This window comes from Populus nigra, chromosome 4, assembly GCF_951802175.1.
Source record: "Populus nigra chromosome 4, ddPopNigr1.1, whole genome shotgun sequence".
Classification (NCBI taxonomy): domain Eukaryota; kingdom Viridiplantae; phylum Streptophyta; class Magnoliopsida; order Malpighiales; family Salicaceae; genus Populus; species Populus nigra.
In genome coordinates this window covers 10,643,685-10,664,965 of record NC_084855.1, presented here as the reverse complement: position 1 = coordinate 10,664,965, position 21,281 = coordinate 10,643,685, and the positions used below count along the sequence as shown (strand labels likewise).

Here is a 21,281-nt window from a genome sequence, read left to right as displayed (position 1 = left end):
CTCTTAGTTTTTTTCATTTGAGTTTTTCTTTTTTTTTAAAAAAAAAAAGTCAAATTATTTAATAAATTTGTAATACTTTTTTTAAAGTCAATTACCATTAAGAATTTCAAATAAACACACTCCGGGTGTATAAGATATCTTTATATATATTTTTATTTTAAGATGATTTTTTTTATCATTTAAATTGAGTAGAAAAAAATGCAAATAGATTGAATTAAGTTTCGGTGATTGTTTTTTTTTTCACAATTTTTTATGCAGGTCACTGCGATTAGTTTTTTAAATTCAATTTTTTTGGTTAAATTATATAATTAAATAAAATTATTTTATTAAAGTTAGTCGGATTTATAACTAAAATCATGTATTTTTTATTTCCTTCTCTAAAATACATTAGCAGCAGCAAACACATCGTTTTTTTACGTTGTTTTTTTTTTCTTGGCCCGCAGTGTACCCAGGAAGGACTCATTAAAATGTAGAACCGGAAAAGATTTTACACCAGAGCAAATCCATAATTACTAGCCTAATTTGTGGTTTTTATTAGCTAAAACCAGGACTAGAAAAGATTCTACACTAGTTTGTTGGTTAATGGAACACCACGCGAGAAAGCGCGTGGTAGAAATTATAACCGGCAATTATTAAAAGGTGAAGCCTCAACAGAAGAAGACAAAAGAAAGGGAAAGAAAAAAAGAATGGGTGAAATTAAAAGCTGGCAAACTCAGAACGGGACACAATTGTCATTTTCCCATCTTAAATTTTAAGGTTCACAACTCTCTCTCTCTCCCCTCTCTCCCTCTCACTCCTAACTGAAAACGACTGCAAGCAACCTGTGGTCTACCTGTATAGATATTTCCTTTCTCGCCTTCTTCTTCTGTAATTTATCATTTAGTTTCTTTCTGTGGGATTCACACACCGACTCAAAAACCACAGCTCCTGCCTCTCTTTGTGTTTATTGTAGTTGTCTCTCTCTTTGTTTTCCTTTCTTGGGTTCTCTTTTATATTTCCAGTCATATCAAAGCTTGATCAAATGGTGGATCTTCAAACTGTTTGTTGCATGTGCGGCGATGTTGGTTTTCCTGACAAACTCTTCCGTTGCAACAAATGCTGCAACCGCTTTCAACACTCGTAATGCTTTCTTTCTTTTCTTGCCTTTTTTAGCTACGCCTCCTAATTCATCACCATCATGGCATCACACACACGATCATACATGTCCAAACATATCACATTCTTTGCATCGTCGACTTGCATAGGTTCCCATAACTGATCAATCCATCTCTTTCTCATCCAAGGATTGATTTTCTCAGGCAAGTTGTGGTTTTATGACTGGGGTGGTATTCCTTTTCTGTATACTGACATTAAGTTCACCCTCTCAATCCTATATATTCGATTTGGGTTACAGTCTTCTTGTGTATTGGGCCGGAAAGGAAAAATGGATTTCCATGCCATGGCCATACCCACCAACCACCAATGCCACCTCATCGTTACAATCATGTATATACCATCCCGTCATGTTATCATACGCTAAAATCTTGATTTTGAGTGTTTTTTTGTTGCTTTAAATATAGGTATTGTAGCAACTACTACAGCGAATTTTCGGAGCCAATTGAACTGTGTGATTGGTGTCAAAGTGAAGAGAGAAATGCAAAACATGGAAACTCTTCAAAGAAATCAGGAGCTGGACATGATGGTGGAATAGTAGTCACAAAACGATCAGAGTATACAGGTGATCACAAAATCAAACAACATGATCGTGAAGAGAATAGCACAACCAGTAGTGATCAAAAGGGAAAGAACCCAAGTGGGATTCCTTCTCCAAGGCCTTCTACACGCAGGTATAAGCTTCTCAAGGATGTCATGTGTTAGAAGAAAAGAGTGTCGAAAGTACAGTTTCACTTTAGTTTTGTGTTGATAGATTGGAAGAAAGCTAATCAATTGTAAGTTGGTTATCTTTTAAGTGTTCTTTTTAAATTTGTGCCATGTTTTCAGTAAGTTGTTGATAAAATAATGTAAAACTTTCTGGAATGATCGGTGGCACAAATTCTTAAGCTCTTCTTCTTCTTCTTTAATCTGTACAATTCCTTTGGTGCTCGTGATCTGTATTTGTTTAATTTGCGACACGGATCCTTGCCTAGAAAGAGATTGCTCCATGTAATCAACTAGGTTTCTTAATATATATATATATTAAACACATAATTAAATAAGTAAGAAAAACTGTTGGATAAGTATGAAGGTACAATACATCAGTTGTGTGTGACTGTCAAGTGAATATATATATATTTTTTTACACATGGGTGTGTTCTATAAGTGACCTAGGTGGCTAGTTGGAAGTGTTTGGCGATATTGATAGTCTTTTCGTGTGGAGTTTGTCTCTGTTATAGTAGCTGCAGTGTTCTTGGGAGGTGTTGCACCTCCTCATTTGCTTTGTCGAGTCGCTTAAGCAGGGATTGAATGCACTTGGATGTATTCCTTGAGGCCAAAGAATTCATAGTACCTACACCCTGCAAGCTTTTACAGATTCATTGAAGGCCTTTAATAGCTAGGCCCTCTATTATTTTTGGCCGAAATAAACTTTAAGCCGAAAAAGAAACATAACTCTCCGAGTGGAAAAAAAATTGCAGTGTATGGTTTTTTAGAAATAAATGAATGTTTAATGCTTTCTAAGGAAAAAATGATTTATAATTAGATCATCTCTAATAGCAAAACTCATTCAGATGAGTCAAATTGTTGGTATAGTTTTTTGAATAGTTCATGGAACACTCTAATTGAAAAAAATCATTTTAACGTATCTATTTGTATTTTAATATATTTAGCTTTTTAAAGAAAAACCATTAAAAAAAGTTGTTGAGATGAAACAAGAAATCTTTAAATAATTTAAGATTTTAATAATAAACATATAAGAATTACTCAAACAATTTGATTTAATATTTTGATACACATGGAGGAATGATTTTTGAAAAAAACAATTTAACTTTTCATATAGCTATACTATTGACGCTGCAAAATAAATAAATAAAAAGCTAAATTACTTTTTTTTTTTGGCTCTCCGATGCCCTGAGCACAGGAGAAAGGGAAAGAAGAGCTCAAGTAGCTAGCTACTAGTTGTGGCCAGGTTCTAGGCCTTTCATTCATTCAAGTCCTAATGAAGCTGTAGATATTTCTTTGCAAGACTGTACTGTGTTGACCCGTTGTTGTGTGATATCTCCAAAAAGTACACAAACTGATAGGTTTTCTCTACAGTATCTGTTTTGGCTATTTCTGACAAACCAAAAAAGCCCCCTTCTAACTGGGGATCCTGAATTGACAATGAATCGATGACCTTTATCTACCAAATCTCTTTCCCTTTCCCTTTCTCCCCCCCCCCCCTTACTATTATTTTCTTTTTGTTAGACCCGATCCCTTATAGGTTGATTGTGCAAGGAAATTCATGCAGACTGTTATCTGCGTCAGCTACACTCACCACTCAGCCCTCCTTCCCCCAATTCCTTCTTCTTTCATGACCTCCTCTTCTTTCTATTCCTCATGGCTTGTCTGATCTTCATGTGACCTCGTTGGAAGCTGAAGGAAAGTACCAGCTATAAATAACTCATGATGACCCAGTGTAGCTGTCCACACTTTTCTTCGACTCCAAACCATATATCATCAAGCGTCACATGGTTGCTTGGTTTTGACTTCCATACCTTCATCGTTTTTGCTTTTGACAAAACTAGCAACTAAGAACATGAGATACATGTTCTCAAGCTAGCACAGATCTTTTCAATGGGAACACGTACGTAGTTTTGTTTATTTTGTTACCTCAAGCATCCTAATTAATATCTGAGCTTATTTCCTATTCTCACTGTCCTAAATGTTTATCTATAGTAGATATACATAAAGTATAACACTTGTTCTATCTTGGTATGGGAAAATGGATATCTCAAAGCAAGATTAATACATTTTCCTAGGACAAGGTTGGTTGCGTTTTCCTTGAAACCTTGCTTTCATTATCTATACCTCCAAACTCCCAATAAAGTAAGTGTGTGGCCTTAGGAAGTATAATCAAAATATAAAATATTGAAAGATCAATAATTTCAGCCCTAGCTAGGTGGTTTTCATTATTCATGCTTTAATTATTGATCTTTGAATAACCAGCTTAAAGTTTTCTTCTTTTGTTTTAGTCCTCCTTCGCCTATATATATTCCCGTTTTCAGAATTTTTAATCATCTCTAGTTAGAGAACTTTTATAAGTAGAAGAATATTGAACTTGTGCATTGCGTGCTAAACTTAGCCAAACTTTTATTATGACATGGTAGATATCAGATTTAAATGTGAAATTTTTGTTTTTAAATATATAGTTAGCAGATAAGAACTGGCTAACTGCCTCTATTCTTTTCTTGTAATGGAAGTCTATAATTAATCGTGTACCCATGGCTAAGAAAAAAGTGAGTTAAATTCACCAATTTAAACTCCTGGTGTTTGGTATAATTAGGATCAATTTAATTTTAAATCGGCTATTTTCTTTTTTTTGAGAGAGAATTAATTATATTAAAATTCCATTGTTTAGTTTGCAAATAAAAAAAAAACTCATAAAACTTGGTTGTTCCTTTCACTACATTCGAAAAAATCAGAACAGTATCACGGGGACGACATGCATACACAAATTAAGAAATGGTAAAAAAAAAATAAAAAAAAACTATCAAATTTAATTTCAAGAATCCAATGTTCTCCAATACCACATATATAAAAGCTACTTATGAAGGAATATGATTCCTTTCTTAGAAATTTGAATATCTTAGGCATCACATTTCGTAGTCTCTCTTATTCTTACATACACAGTGAGAATCTCTTTTGTTGCATGCCAAATGCCATGACTTATTTTCAGCAACACGTCTCACTTGTAGCATGTTATAGTAATATACGTATTGTGGGAGTTTTTAATATCGAAAATGAGCTTGGAAACCCAATAGAACAGTACAAACGTAATTTGAGGAAGATACGACAGGAATTAACAAATCTCAACGCTGAGGAAATGGTTTTAATGCTAAAATACAAACACTTTTTTACTCAATCATAATAAAAATGAGAAAATGACTAAAAACACTATGTGATTTAACAAAATGAGAATACTTTACGCACGCACTTACTTTTTTATGTATGAAACTTTATATTCTCAACAAACAAGGTTATAATGGAATGTTGAAACACCAATATACCCCTATGGCAGCTGATCACATCTCCCAACCTGATCTAGTTAGCGGCCATGGTATGCTGCAGGCCAGAATATTTTTTTTATAGGTTAAAAAGAAGATGTCTAGGTGATGCGAGCTATTTTTTAAAAATAAAAAACACGACTTGAGATAGAGATTCGACTGAGAAAAAAATAGTTACAAATCGAACCAACTAATAAAAGAACAAATAACAACAGTTAATGCCGAAGATCGAAATGCAACAAATATTATATTAAAAAAAAAAGTTAACCGAGGCTAATACACCAAACTTGCGATATAAATGATGAAATAAAGATAAACAAAAACAATTTGAAGAAAATCATGAAGTCTAATATAAAAAAAAACTCCAACTTGAAGAAAGGAATTGAAAAGGAAAATTAATTCTCAACCAATCTAATGTTGAAGCATCAAATAAAAAAAATATTAATTTTAAAAATTTACCAAGGTAAATTCAATATAGAACAGTACTAAAAGAACCCAGATAACCCAAGTTATTTTTTAAATTAATGAAAAAATCTATAGAAAGAAAATAAATAAAAATAACGGAGGCTAATCTTAATTGAAAAAATGCTGAAGTCGAAAACCGAAAGAAACATGAGCTTAAACAAGGAAAACAAACAATTTAATGTTGAACAATGAAATTGAAAAAAAATCAGTTTTAAAAAATTGCCAAATTAAAAGCAATCAACTAATATGGATCAAATTTGATAGAAAAAAACTTGAGGATGAAATTGTAAAATAAATCAATTTAAAAAATTATCTCAAATAAAATAAATAACATTCAAAAGAATAGGGACCAAACTTGAAAGATAAAAAAATTGAAAGAGAATGAAATTGAAAAAGAATTCTAAATTTTCAAATTATTTCAAATAAAAAAATTTGGACTAAATTTGAAGGGTTGTTTTGAAATTTTAAAAGGACAAACATAAAAATTAAAGAGAAAAGATAAAAGAAACAAAAAAAGAAGAGGTCATTGATGCCAAACCAGACAGAATTTGGCCATACACGTCATCTCATCACGGATGGGATAATGAGACGATTAAAAAGCCACCATGAAAGGTGGCGTCTGGTCACCAAATAGCCCTGAACGCGCCCTCTAAAGGGCTCGGGGCCGCCCACATACTGACTTGGGTATTGAAAACTTTTTTCCTTAATAATATTTATTTTTATTAAATTAAAAAATCACCCATACAACATGATAATAACACAAAAAACTTGTGTGAAAAATACAAAAATACCTCTCAATATAAGCCAAATAAAATTCCTCTTTTAAGGGTATTTAAGTCATTACATTGTTCTTAAAAAATATAAAAAAAACTCTAGACCCAAGATCAATAATTTTTTGTTTGTGGCTTTTAAGAGTAAATAAGTTATCATATTGTGTAATTTTTTTTGAAAATATCCACATGCTCCAAGCAAATCTAAAATGACCAATAAACCATATGAAAAGTCTCAATTACCCATAATAGATAAATTAGTTTTTTTAAGGGAAAAATAATAGATTTACTGTTTCAATCCACAATAAATCAAGGCATTTACCCTTTTTTTCTGCGGTGAATTCTCTTTTAATTGAAGAGATAAGCTAATAAAAAGAGTTGCTATTTCTGTTTATTTTTTAGGCATATTTGGTGGAGTGGGTCAAGGCTATAACAGTGTTGTGTTTTAATGATGGTGGCGAGAAAACTAGTTTTTGGTTGGTGTCGTAACCCGTTTTGAAACATATTTTCTAAGAAAATTGAAAAAATAAAATAAAAATAGAGAGTGAAATGGTTATTAAGGAAAAAAAGGATTAGGATAAATACAGGAGTTTAAGTCCATTTTCAAAATAAATTAGAAATTGAAAAGAAAATAAACAAATAGATAAGAGAGAAAAGAGGGGGAAAAGAGGGATTAGAATAGATAAAAAGATAAAAAAAGAAGGGCTTATAAATAAACAAGACAGTCAAAGAAAAATCTCAAAAAGAAAAAAAGAGAAAAAAAAGAGGAAGAACACGAGGGAAGTGATTAGAGCGAAACTCCATATATAAATTGAGATATACCAAAAAAAAAAAAAAAGGAGAGAAAGCAACAAGAGAAAAAAAAAAGAAAAAAAATCCAAAGAGAAAACCCTAGCAATCTATCTATTCATCTTCTTTTTCCTCCCCTCATAAATGAAAGCCCAGGCCATTTTTTTTATTCCTCAACCACATCGTCGTTCTCCTCTCTGATAAGCACATACCACCTTTTTTTCTTTATGCTGTCAATATCTCTTCACCACACCACCACAATAAAGCTCGCGTCTCTCTTCATCCTCTTTGCAGTCCATCTAAACCACCACTTATAACTTTTTAAATGGACCAAACCCACAACCAAATCTTTCATTTTCCCTAACTTGAAAAACCTAACCCCTCCTTATTTTTCAAGTAAATAGCCACCTAAAATCTCTAAAAGTTTTCAAACCTATCAACTAAAAATAGGACAAAAGAAAAAATCAAAACTTCTCTTATGTAGATCTCTTTTTTCAGGTGGCGGTAAGCTTCACCATTAATGTAGAAAGGAAGAAGCAGAAACAACACCCTTGCGATTCACCTACTGTCTTTGTTAGCATATGTAACCACATGCCATATTCTTGCAATTCATCCATGTGTTTTAGTCATACATCACCACGAGCCATTCTAGTTTCTAGCAGCTCTAATTAACTCTAACATCCTCTAAAAGTCAATTTTGAACCCTAACATATCGATTTATTTAATTAGAATAATTTCTAATATGTTATCATTTTTCATTATGGATGTGTTCATTGATGAGATTTGTGCTCTAAAGTTATGACTATTTTGGTTTTTGATTTCCTTTTGTGTGATTTTTATTATTTAAAAAATTAACTCGAGAATGGTCGAATCTTTAAAACATTTTATTCTTGAGAAGTGTTCTCGAGAAGTTGGGTCTTATTTTTTTAAAAAATATAAATAAAGATAATAGCAAATAATTATGTTGTATAAAGCTAATTATATTTTATATTAAATAAATTTTCAAGTATCTCGTAGCATCGTGCTGTGTAGTAGATCATGTATTTAGTATTAATAATAATATATAATGGAGTAAGGTGCATTTGAGTTTAATTGTGTTTACATGTTAATGAATGGGTATTCAAATAAAATATTTATGATATTTATAGCGAAGAGTTAAATTAGATTACTAATATGTAAATAACTAGAGAAAAAATTCAGTAAAGAAAATATAGTGTACTTAAAAAGAACTTCCTTTCTAGGAAAAAAATCTTTAAATTTGATTTTTTCTGGAAAACGATTTCTACGAGAAAAAGAAGAAACACATGTAAAACATGTAGAGAGGATGGAAATTTTCTTAATTTCCAGATTGAATGAACATGTAAAACATGTATTGGAGATTATAAAGAGTTCAAGTCCTCTACGCAAGGAGTTTTTCATCATGAGTAGCTTCATCCATGTGTTTCACATGATGTAAGATAGGAGACCGTTTGCCAAAACAGAAAGTTTGAACCCACCCACGTCAGTTTGTTTTTAAGAAAGTTGTTTAATCAATATTATTTTCTAAATTTTTTTGTATTTATTTATCATTTAAACAGTTAGTTAATAGAAAATATTTTACAGTTTAAAAAAATTATTTAATTTCTAGAAAAATATTTTTTTCATTTTAGATAAAAAATACTTTTTAAAAGCTGTGAAAAAATAAAAAATAAAAAACATTGATTTAAAATTTTGAGGGATTAAAAATATAGAAGATAGGTCTGTTAAAATCTAATTTGAAAATGTTGCTGAGATTTGATAGTTATGTTGCTTTTCCTTATTTTAATATTAGAAGGTAAAAAAAAAAATTGTCCGATTTCAAAACTGAAAAATGAGGATTTTATTTCATGTTCTTTTTTTTTTCTTTCTTAAGAACGAACTAGCTAGTTATGTTTTGTAAATTTACCCATTGAGTTTTTTTTTTTAGGTGGATGAGATTCATAACCATCCTATGCATAAAAAGTAGAAAATAATATGTAGTTTAACTAGTCAAATTTTAGATTTGCTCTTTAGATGTCACTAGTTTGAGTCTCACAAACCTCAAGGCCACTGGACGTTTATATGATCGTTAATTTCAGAAATCATGGGGTTAGTCGATGTACGTGTAAGCTGACCCGGACATTCATGTTAATGGAAAAAAAAAATAGAAAATCATTCATTAATTATATTGTGTAGACAAGATCATGGTCTTCAATTTAAAGCCAACAACTTGGATAGATTTAATAACTTCATCAACCAAGTGAATTTGCTAGCATCCACCCCTTTTGCATTTGATCAACCCAATTTTTGTAGTTTAAGAAATTGGCTAGGCATGCATATATGACATCTATATTCGATCACCCTAGTTAATTAGTCACATTGGAGCTAGAATTTCGGATAGAAACAACGACTTTGTTGGGGGATCCCAAGACCAGAGACAAATATGATGTCTAATCTGGTTAAGAATAAACCAACTGAAATCTTACAAGATAAGATGTTTTATTTCTTCATAAACCGAAAGGATTTGAAAAAGGAAAATTGACCTAAAGTTGGTTTTTTAGGCGTTCAAGTGCATTTTTTATGGGATTAATTCAAACAAATCCACCATATATATATTGTTAATTTGATCATCGGATAAAATTACAAATTGCAATTATCCATGAATGTGCATATGTCCCTCGTACAACAAGGTTAACACCAAATTAAAAAAAAAGAAGAAGAAGAAGAAGAAGAAGAAGAAGAAGAAGACGACGACGAGGGGCGCTGTGGCAAGTTAGTTTAGTAGATAAAATCATGTGACATCATCTGACATGATATTGGATCAGATTTTTGTGGTGTAATCAAGGCCCTGTCTATGGTCCCTAAGAATAGTGGAAAGCTAATTTAAGTGTGAATGGTCTATTTATAATTAAGCTCCTGCCACTATAATATTGACCATTACAAAAAATTAAAATAAATAAAAATCGCCGAAACTCGGCATCATGCCATAATCAATGTGACCCACCACTTAGATAATTTGATTCTAATTAAATCAACAGCATGGTTTGTAGAAATATCATACTCATAAATACCCAAGTGTGAAATTAGGGTTTGATCCGGAAAGAGCTTGCACTCCTTGTATATCATCAATAGTCAAATCCAACTTCTTTTTTCCAGGTTTCAAACTAGGGTGCATGACAGCCTCTTCAACAGAAGCGTGGGCCAATCCTAACAAATGACCAATTTCATGGACAACCACTGATTCCAAATCAACAGCTACCTTTGACTTCTCCTCACCAAAATCAATGGCCCATGTTTCGTCTACATCAAGATGAAATTTCCCGCTTTCAGGTGAAAATGAATGAGCCGAAACTCCTGAAACCCCATCAAATGGTTCTCCGTCACCATGATCTTCACTATAGAACCCTGTTTTAATATCAGCGAAAACATAATCATCTGTCTGCACAAAACTCACTGGTATTACCGATCCCCATTTTGCTAAAGCACATTTAAACACTTCTTTGACATCCGAAAACGCAATGACTTGATCAAATTCTCTTTAGAGAATAAGTATGTCAAAGCCATCGGTATATATGCTACGCGTCCACCGAGGTTTTCCAGGAAAATACACCTAATGTCTAGATGCGTGAAATTTATGAAATTTTGCATGATAGTTACACTGTCGAGGCTGACTGAGTTGCTCATTTTCGAGACCTTATCGAAGCAATTTTAATGTCATCATTACCTAAGATCATCTAAAGTTGGTAGAGTGGGTGCACACTTTTCATTTGGATTTAGCCTTGCTCAATTTGGAGGTCTGTATCTCCACATTTACACCTTTAAATTTTCTAACTTGATTAATCGAAACTGTCAAAAACATAGGTGTAAGCTGACGAACGACGTGTCATTCACCCTCTCTTCATTAAGTTTAGACATGCATATGAGGAGATTAATGTTTTTTTTAGCATTTGTGGGTGGCATGGGTGAGAGAAACAAAAGCCAAAATGTGTCTCAAATAATGAAGGAAATGAAAAGGAAACAAGCATGCACAAATGACCAAGGAAGAAGAAGAGCTCTTTCTTAGTCATGTACCCAAACAACATCATTTTGGTGCATTTAATTTTTTTTTATCAAAACTCACTGTATCATTAAAGGGGAGTTTTATTTATTTAAAAAAGTCCTTCCACTTTGCCACTTCTCCTATTTTAATTATTGGTTTTTCAATTTTTTATTTTCAATAAATTTCAACCCTTTTAAATCAACAAAATTAAATTTTATTTTTTCAAACCGAGCATCAATCAAGTGATAAAATTTCTTCTTGATATTGTGAGATACTCGTGTTAAGTAATATTTATCTAGTTTTATTTATTAAGGGTATAATAGTATTTTCAGTTTAACCTATATATAATTTCTTTGTATTTAGGTTAACTTAAGCATTCATAATAAACATCTTATTGAGAATTCTAGCCTCCTTTTATGTTTGATCAAAATTACTTTAACATGGTATCAGAGCCTAGTTGATCGAACCCTTGGCTTGTTAATTTTATGGAACTCGCTGCCCTTATAGAAATCATGTTCACCAATGTCAGAGCCACTGCTCGTATCAAAATTGTTATCATCATCCACTTCATTCCCTGTAGGATGTTCCAGCACGCTCAATGCATTCCTATGAAGCTTAACTTCAGATTCATTTTTCAAAACATCAGACATGAGTTGTTTGACCTATTAAAAGATGGAGGATGAAGATCAAGTTTTGTGCTTGCGGCTGAAAAATTAATATCTGAAACTTTATTTTAGATTTTTCAGCTTCTGCAATTTGGTATTTATGTTCTGCCTCTGCAATTGTTTTGGTATTTCGTCTTCTCATCAGTCTCTGCAATTTGGTATCAGCTTCTGCAATTTGGTATTTATGTTCTGTCTCTGTAATTGTTTTGGTATTTCGTCTTCTCTTTAGTTTCTGCAATTTGGAATCAGCTTCTGCAATTTGGTATTTCTATCTATCTCTGCAATTGTTTTGGTATTTCATCTTCTCTTCAGTTTCTGCAATTTGGAATCAGCTTCTGCAATTTGGTATTTCTATCTGTCTCTGCAATTGTTTTGGTATTTCGTCTTCTCTTCAGTTTCTGCAATTTGGAATCAGCTTCTGCAATTTGGTATTTCTATCTGTCTCTGCAATTGTTTTGGTATTTCGTCTTCTCTTCAGTTTCTGTAATTTGGTATCAGCTTCTGCAATTTGGTATTTCTGTTCTGCAATTTGGTATCAGCTTCTGCAATTTGGTATTTCTGTTCTGTCTCTGCAATTGTTTTGGTATTTTGTCTTCTCTTCAGTTTATGCAATTTGGTATTTGAGTTAAGTTTCTGCAAGAAAAATAAAAAATTTTGGAGTGATATTTTGTCTTCCGCTTCTGCAAAATCTGGTATTTCAACTTTCCTTCAGCTTCTGTCATGGCATCTACTACCAAAGAGATTGTTTGGTTACGTTGGTTACTTGCTGATATGAGAGTTTTCTTTTCTCATCCTACTCCTATGAATTGTGACAACCAGAGTTCTATTCAGATTGCTCACAACTTGGTTTTTATGAGCGAACTAAGCACATTGAGATCGATTGTCATCTTACTCGTCATCATCTCAAGCATGGCACCATTACTTTGTCTTTCGTTCATTCTTCCTTGCAGATTGCAGATTTCTTTACCAAGATGCATTCCATATCTCGTTTTTGTTTTCTAGTTGGCAAACTCTCGATGCTTGTAGATGCCGCATCGTGAGTTTGAGGGGAGATGTTAAGTAATATTTATCTAGTTTTATTTATTAAGGGTAGAATAGTATTTTCAGTTTAACCTATATATAATTTCTTTGTATTTAGGTTAACTTAAGCATTCATAATAAACATCTTATTGAGAATTCTAGCCTCCTTTTATGTTTGATCAAAATTACTTTAACAACTCGTACCTAGGTGGTCAAAGCAAATCATCAATCTCATTCCCTAATCAATGAAATGTTAAAGGAGCAAATAGGAAAAACAAAAAGATTAAGTGATAAAAAAATAAATCAATGGGGAAATAAAAAAAAATTATGTGAAATACTATTACAATCTACCATGATCTCTCTGGTGTTACGGTAAATACACTAGAAGATTGATTTTTTTTAACTTAAATTTAATTTAATGGTATCTGTAATTTGATTATTTAGTTTGTAAGGGGAAATTAAGCACCATTAACTATGCAGCTATATAATTATTTAAGTTAAAATTTCCCTGCGGGTTAAACAATGCTTTGCAACGTAAATTACGAATCATCATCATCATCAGCTCACCCTCCTTACTTCACTAATCCATGCTAGCTCCATCAATTAAAGACGATTATGCTTTGCTTGATGTAAATTAAGTGACTTGATTACGTTTCGTTTCACACGTAATTAAGACTATGCTTTTTCTTTCGTCATTCCCTCACTCTGATATTTAACCATTGAAATTAGCAATTAGGACAACAAGGAAAAGTCCCATCTGGCCCTGCTGGCTAAGCACATCTCCGGCGTTTTATTGACCTGCACTCAAGGATTGAACTGAGTTCCTCGACGACGACGACAACAACAGCAGCAGCAGCAAGAAGAAGAAGAGGAGGAGGAGGAGGAGGAGGAAGAAGAAGAGCCCAGATGAAGCGAACAAAGGAGCCACCAAATCCAACATGGTGAATTGAAACTGAAACCAGTTTCATTTGAATAATTGACGCATCTATGATCTATGTGCATAATCCATTTGCACGAACCATTCTTTGAAATTGCATGAAAGAGTATTCTCCCTGTGCTGGATTTTGGTCTCAAAAGATAGGAAAGTAAGATTTTGGGCTAGGATGGGCCTCCAGAATCTTGCCTGGAATGGGCTGGTGGTTATTTCAATCCTAGAGAAAATATGAATCAGACTACGGACAACTGTCTATACAAAACGGTCCGCTTCTAAAATCCAAATAACAGTTTCGGATAAAACCCAAATCTCCTTTTATTATTTCTAACGAACCCAATTTATGATTTGTGACGATGCCTTTTTTTTTTAAAAAAAAAAAAAGATAAACAGTAAATATATTTCCCACCTTTTTCATATTTTAAAGAAATTTATCTAAAAAATATCCATCACATCTTATCTTGTTGATGGCTATTGATGTGCACTGCAAGAAAATACACAAGTAACAGCATGCATAAACAGAGCGCACACAGTGCTGTAGTTTCTTGCTGAAGATCTGACCATACTTATTACTTTTAATCAATCATGACCTTACAATTCACTAGTTGACTTCAATAAAAACACTCTGGCATCTGATCAACAGAATTCACGTGGTCTGGGCAACGATTTTCCTCTTCGCCTCCATACAGGGGAAGAACCAGTAAGGGACCAGCCTGGAGAGAAATCATGGAGGCAATCTTCCTTCATGGTGATCATATAATTGTGCTAGAAGAAGATGGGCCCATTATGATCGTCAGATCCATCTGTACAGATAAATCAACGCCCAGTTTTTTTTCTTTTATGAGTTCACTGATCGATGCAATAAAAAGAGGCAGGCCCCCCATCTTGACTCGGCTTTGATGGAACTTCCTGGGCACTTCTCTTCTTTTCCAGCAAGCAATACTTCTGATAAGAATACTCTCATATTCTCTCTTCTTTACCTTTTCTTTCATATTTCTTTTTCGCTGTTCAACTTTATACTATGAATTTTAATATGATATCAATGTTTTTTTATTAAACAGTTAGTAAGCTCAAATTACACCACATCCCTCTCATTAAAATGAAAATTGAACATGTTTTTTTTTTGTTTAAATTATGTTTCGACATTACAAATCGAGTGTGAAGTTTTGGAATAAAAAATGGTTGAAATCTTATTTTGTACAAATCGACCAGATGAGTTTTCAATTCCTAAGCTTGCAGAAAAGGAAAGTCTTTTGGAGTCTGGTGATTAAAGTGATTATGGGTGGGATTGGAATTATCATTGCGGTTCAAAATGATATTTATTTAGAAAATTAAAATAATAATTTTTTATTTTAAAAAAATATATAAAAATAATAATTTTTAATAAAAAATTTTAAAATTTAAGGGAACACGATTTGCGATGCCGCGTTGTCAAACATGGAAAGTCTGGTAAAATATCATGTCCAACTCTTATAATACTGGAAAAAAAATCTATTTTTAAAATTTAATATTCATCTATTGCAATGCATTATAATAAAATCATTGATTTAATTATCAAAGAATACCTAAAATCTCAAAAAATAATTATTTTGCAAGAAATCTAGCCTACATCACGGTACCAACCTCTCGATTATGAAAAATAAACATGAAAACAAGATTATTCATCGTCCAAAACATTGCGAAAAATAACTTCCCCTGAGATTCTAGATTTTGCAGCGCGCGTCATCACCTTGAATTCCAATTAATAATGCTGAGAATCTGATTCTTGATAGAGAACCATTGAATATTGATCCTGTCACGATTACTAATGAATTTATGTGCTCTACAAATTCCTTCCATGAGAGATCCTCTTTCACCTTCCTCAGAACCTGTATTTGTGAATGCTCTGAGTTCACAATACGATTATTCCTTATAAATGGTCCCCTCTACCATACAAGAAAGCTGAAGAGATTAAAGCTGGTCCCCTCTTGCTATTTCCTTTCCTTCCTCTTGCAATCTTTTTTGTAGTTGCTATATCTCGCAGCTGCAATGTTAAAGCTGAAGAGACTAAGCTTCTAGTTCGTACAGAGATAAAAGAATTTGGGAATCAAGTTTGCTGAGTTACATGTGTCAAACCCCCGTTTAACCACGTACACAGCAACATTCATCTCCCTTGTTTGAGGGATCTTGCTAGCGTTTTCTTCTTCTTCTTTTTCTTGCACAGCACTGATCCACCGGATGGATCCCACAAGATCGAATACCCAATGCCAGAAGATCCTCTCAATAATTTGTTGTGCTTGTAATTTAAATTTAAAGCATCCAGTTATGCATAGCTTATGCTTATATGTTTATTTAATTTCGTTGTTCGGGTGTTTTTAGACTTTATTTAGCACATCGAAATCAAGTTTTTTTCACGAGTTCTTAGCATATCAAGACCAAATTATTTAGATGCGTGCGTTTCCAGAAATCTTTTTCTGCACCATCTTCTACATGTTAGTGATTGTTTCTTTCAGATCACTGATAAACACGAAATAGTTAATTGGTGAATTATTAAAATAAAAGCGACTATTCACCCCGCTGAAAAGTAGTGAATTTACTTTGAGTTAAACGCCTGATATTGACTAGTGTCCATCAATGTCAGCTACTCTGTTTGCTTTTTTTATCCCATTGCTTGGAAAAACTGCTGCAAAGTCCTTTATTTTCCACTCATGAAATAATAAATGTTTAACCAAACAGCTGCGACGCGCAGCTTTATTGGGTTTCACTTTTAATTTTTTAAAAAATATTTTAAATATAAAATATATTAAAAAATAATTATGACAACTAACCAACGACCATCATTTTGCTTTAATATCGCGGTTTTGAATTATGACAACATGTGAAGAAACATAACTTTCTTAAATGTTGTGATCGTCACAACAAATATAAAATTTAACATAAAATTAAAATAAAGATAAAGATAAAAATAATAAATCCAAAAAAAACCCAAGAAAAATAACAAAATTGACTTGAATAATAATTTTTTAACCTAATTTAGATTTAACAGGTCGATAAATAACACAATGCTTCTCGCAGAAAAGCTTCGTGTAAAATCATCTGAGAATGTTTAAGCTTGATTCAATAGCCAAATCTCTTATTATCTTCATTTTAAGGTATTAATATAGTTTGGCACGATTATATTTTCTTTTGGGTCAGGACATGTTTGTTAGACCATCCACGTAGTCTGTTTGAATCAGATCTTCATCCAAGTATTTTAAATTCTTACCCGAATGCTCATAAACTTAGTTTTTATCATTTATTAAAAAAAAACCAAGATAAACATGTTAAGCAATTCCCTTCAATAAAACAATTAAATGTAAGGGTGTAAATGTTTTGATGGTTGTTATGGTTTCAAAACATGTCATACAAAATAGTCTGTGTCTTGTAAATATAATATTTTAATGTCATGTTTTTTAATTAAAAAATTTTTATATTGTATTTTGAAAATGCAACAAATACAAACCGTGTTGTTTTACTAATACTTTTTATAACTATGTTATTTCAATAAAATTTAAAATTTTATGTGCAAATAACCCAAATTCCCCCCAGTTTGTAAGATTTTAAGCACGCGGTCAATATTCATGCTCCCTATTGATCACATCATCATTTTGCTAATTGGTGTTTTTTCTTGTTTCGGAGCCACAAAGATCAAGAGGATAAGTACATGCAATTAGGAGAATGTAGCGCGACAACAAAAAATTGATTTGAAAAGTTCAATGTCCTTCTGGGACCATTCCTGCCAGAAAGGAATAACATCTATGCAAAACGTTATACTATTAAGAGGCGGTTTGTTTTTTACTTTTTTTTTAATATAATTCTATGTGTTAATATTAAAAATAAAATATTTTAAAATAAAAAATATTTTAAAAATAACCCACTCCAGTGACAAACTGAATCTTAATCCCAACAATTCACCATCCCTCATAAACTAAAAATTTTCTTAACGAGATCTTTAAAGTGTCAAACCTTTCTCGATTCTTCCATCCATGTCAATCAATAGCTTTTTTTATATTAGTATTTTAATATATCATTTAAATAGAATTACATGTTATCAGATACTCAATTATGGAGTATAACGAGTTTTCTTTTTTTAAAAAAAAAAGTCTTTGGTTTTCTCTTGGTTGTAAAGAGTGTTTTCCCTTACTCTTTTTGTAAAATTTACGATATTTAAAAATAATTAGTGATATCTTATAAGTTACCGTTTTAGTATTCAAGCCAATAAATTTAAAAAATAAATCATGTTGAGAAACTAAATTGAAATAATCACTTTCATAAATAATCAAAATTAATGTAGTTATTATGAGTTGTTTTTTAAAATACTGGAGGTTTAGATGGCCGTTAATTTTAGAATTCTTGAAATTATTAAGATACACGCAAACTAACTCGAACACCTACATTAATTAAAAAAAATATTAACGTTAAAATACTTTCTCACTTTATTTGGACACGTTAGAGAATGGTTAATACATTATTAACATGAGAAGATTAGGAGTAACATTTTGAGCTATGAGAATAATAGACTGAAAAGAGATATTGGGTTTGATTGTAAGAATTTTTTTCCCATGACTTTAAAGTGATTAATTTTCATAACAAATTTATTTTATTTTTATTACTGAATTATATAAAAATAAATTAATCATAATGATCACCCGGTTATTACTATAGAGTTGAAAAATAATAGATGAAAAATATCATTTCCTACTTCTATTGTTAATTTATTGTTTTTCTAAATGAATTAATTTTGAATTACCTTCTCATAAGGAGACAATATATATTTCAATATGCAATAAGTTGGATTAATTATATTTTAGGTTGTCAATCCTTATAAAAAAAAAATAGTTAAGCAATTGTTTCTATTTAATTTTTTGTGTTAATACATAATTATATTAATCTAGCTCATGATCGTTTCCATTTAGTTTTCTATATTAATAGATGTTCTGCCAAAAAAGGTTTTATATAATCTATGATTTTTTAGATTTTTTTTGGTAACTTTAGGTGTCCAAGTCAGCTTACGCATACCTTGACTAATTTCTCGAGGTCCTGAAATTAACGACCATGTAAGCTTCCAGTTGCCCTGTGGCTTGTGGGACCTGAACTGGTGATATTTAAGGAGTAAACCCATGATCCGACCAGTTCAACTACACCCCTTATAATTGATTTTTCAATTTTTTTTATTAACATAGGTGTCTGGGTCTGTTTACTTGTACATTGACTAATCTTACAGATCATAAAGTTAACAGCCATGTAAGTTTTTAATGATTCTAAAAAGACTCGAACTCATAAACATTAGAAATCAAAATTGAGATCTCACAGTTGAGCTTCCGGGTTGATTATTCAATTTTTTTTTATTCACGTGAGATATTCGAGTAAGTTTGTGCATACCTCAATTAATTTTTATAAATTTTTAAAATTAACGATAAAATAAATCTCTAATAACCATTAATATTATCGACCACAATATTCGAGTCAATTACTTTGATCCAAGCTGTGTAGCACCTACTTGATGGTTGATTTTTTGGAATTTTGTTTTTTTAGTTTAACGTGGATGTCCGGTCCAGCTTTTGCGCACCTTGACTAATACCATAGGCCCTGAAATTAATGACCATATAAGCCTCCAGTAACTATCATATGAGTAATTATAGGACTCAAACCTAAAATCATAAAAAAAACAAATTTTTTAGTTTCAAGTTTTTATCATTGTGCCGCCATCTATCCGGTTAAATTTTTTAGATTTTAAATACATCTCGATATGGATGATTTAAACTGTAAGTCTGTAACAGATCCCAAAAATTATCGTTTTAGCTTCATAAAATATCTTATTCGTTTTGGAGATCAAAATGAACAAGAAAGTGTGGTCACCATCAAGCCTATCTGGTCAATCTCTGTGGTCTAGATCTATAGGTGGAACCCACTTTAGCAACACGTGTATGGCCTCCTCCAATCCAACATTGCACCAAAACTGATACTCTCACAGTGCTATTCGACAAAAAAAGGTTTGTTACTCGCGATGTTTAGTTTTTCTTTTTACGGTAAAGAACGGACCACAATTTGGAATATTTCCGAAACAAAAAGGTTCACAATTTGATAATTCATTATTGTGTGAACAATTTAACATCAAATTCCAAAGTTTAACTAATTAATTTTTCATTCTCTATAGTGAAGAATTAAATTGTTGGCTCATGTGGTACCCTAGATTAATTTTTTAAAAATAAAAAAACATGAATAGTAATTACTAATGTTTTCTAAAAAAAACAATTATATAAGAGTTAATTCAATGTAATTTGTTTGATTTTGGAAGTAGATAATTTAAAAGATAAAAAAAATTCAACAAAAATAAAATATTTGTAAAATGAAGCAACAACAAAATAATAAGATGTTTATTTGGGATTGTTATAATTTTATAAAAAAAAATTATGAAGATCAATTAAAAATAAATTAAATTAAAAAAAATTAAATTAAAAAAAATTATTTAGTTTTTAAACATGATGATGATGATGCTTGATGTTTCAATTTAAACATGATGATGATGATGCTGCTTGATCTTCCCCAGTTTACAAGGCTCGATAAAAGATCACCTGGATCTTAAAGTAAAGCACCGTGCTACAGACCGTTTATTATTGTCAACAATAGCTCCTATAATATTATTTAGTTTTTACCTGTTTTTTCAAATAAGATTATTATTTATTTTCACTATTATCACATGATTTTTTTTGCAACCTTAAATAGTTTTTTCAAAAAAAATTTATTCGATCACTTTCTTGTGATTGTTTATTCAATTAAAATAATTATTTTTTTTAAAAAAATTATTAAACATGTTTGGATTTATAGTTTGTAATATCAAATATCTTAATTTATATATATTTATTTGTTTTCAAGTTTAGTTTTTAGTTAAAGCTGATAATTTTTTATTTTTTATTTATTATCAATTTATTTAATTATATATATATATATATTTCAATTCATAATGGTTTTTTAATATATAAAATGTGTTAAAAATGATTGCACATTCAATTTTTTGTATTTAAAAAATTTGTTTGGATAGGAGGTAAAACATCTTCTTGTATGGCAATACTTGTTTTTGTGGTATAAAAATATTTTTGAAAAAAATTAAATTTTTGTAAAATATATTTTTAAAATTATTTAATATGCTGGTATAAAAATAAATTTTATAAAACAAAAAAATATTTTATTATATTTATAAATAAAAAACAATATCATAATTACAAAACATGCTGTATATACCGTAACAAGAACTGATTCTTTCTCCCTAACTTGACACTTGAATGCACTTGGGTAGTCCCCTCTTAAATCTTCCCACGTGTACCACTTCCTCCCTCACACATGCCACCTCTGTAGCTTTTACTTTCTTCTGTGATGTCACAGCTTTTTAATTCGAAGCTGATGAGC

At 31.3% G+C, this 21,281-nt stretch overlaps 1 protein-coding gene and 1 pseudogene across 1 annotated transcript; one reads left to right on the top strand and one right to left on the bottom strand.

The window, feature by feature from the left end:
- The first annotated feature begins 777 nt into the window (after positions 1–777).
- Positions 778–2,129, top strand: LOC133692970 (uncharacterized). The gene is made up of 2 exons (XM_062114156.1): positions 778–1,119; positions 1,560–2,129. Exons 1-2 carry the CDS (start codon positions 1,022–1,024, stop codon positions 1,855–1,857), a joined length of 396 nt encoding a protein of 131 aa, XP_061970140.1. The 5' UTR covers positions 778–1,021; the 3' UTR covers positions 1,858–2,129.
- Positions 2,130–10,262: 8,133 nt separating this feature from the next.
- LOC133690731 (metalloendoproteinase 4-MMP-like) lies at positions 10,263–10,885 on the bottom strand (annotated as a pseudogene).
- Between the last annotated feature and the right edge of the window lie 10,396 nt (positions 10,886–21,281).

What these genes read in the sequence shown, in the direction of transcription:
- LOC133692970 (XM_062114156.1), top strand. Translation starts at nt 1,022, where the DNA reads ATGGTGGATCTTCAAACTGTTTGTTGCATGTGCGGCGATGTTGGTTTT. An exon ending in TGCAACCGCTTTCAACACTC is followed by an intron (nt 1,120 to 1,559) that starts GTAATGCTTTCT and finishes CTTTAAATATAG; the next exon opens with GTATTGTAGCAACTACTACA.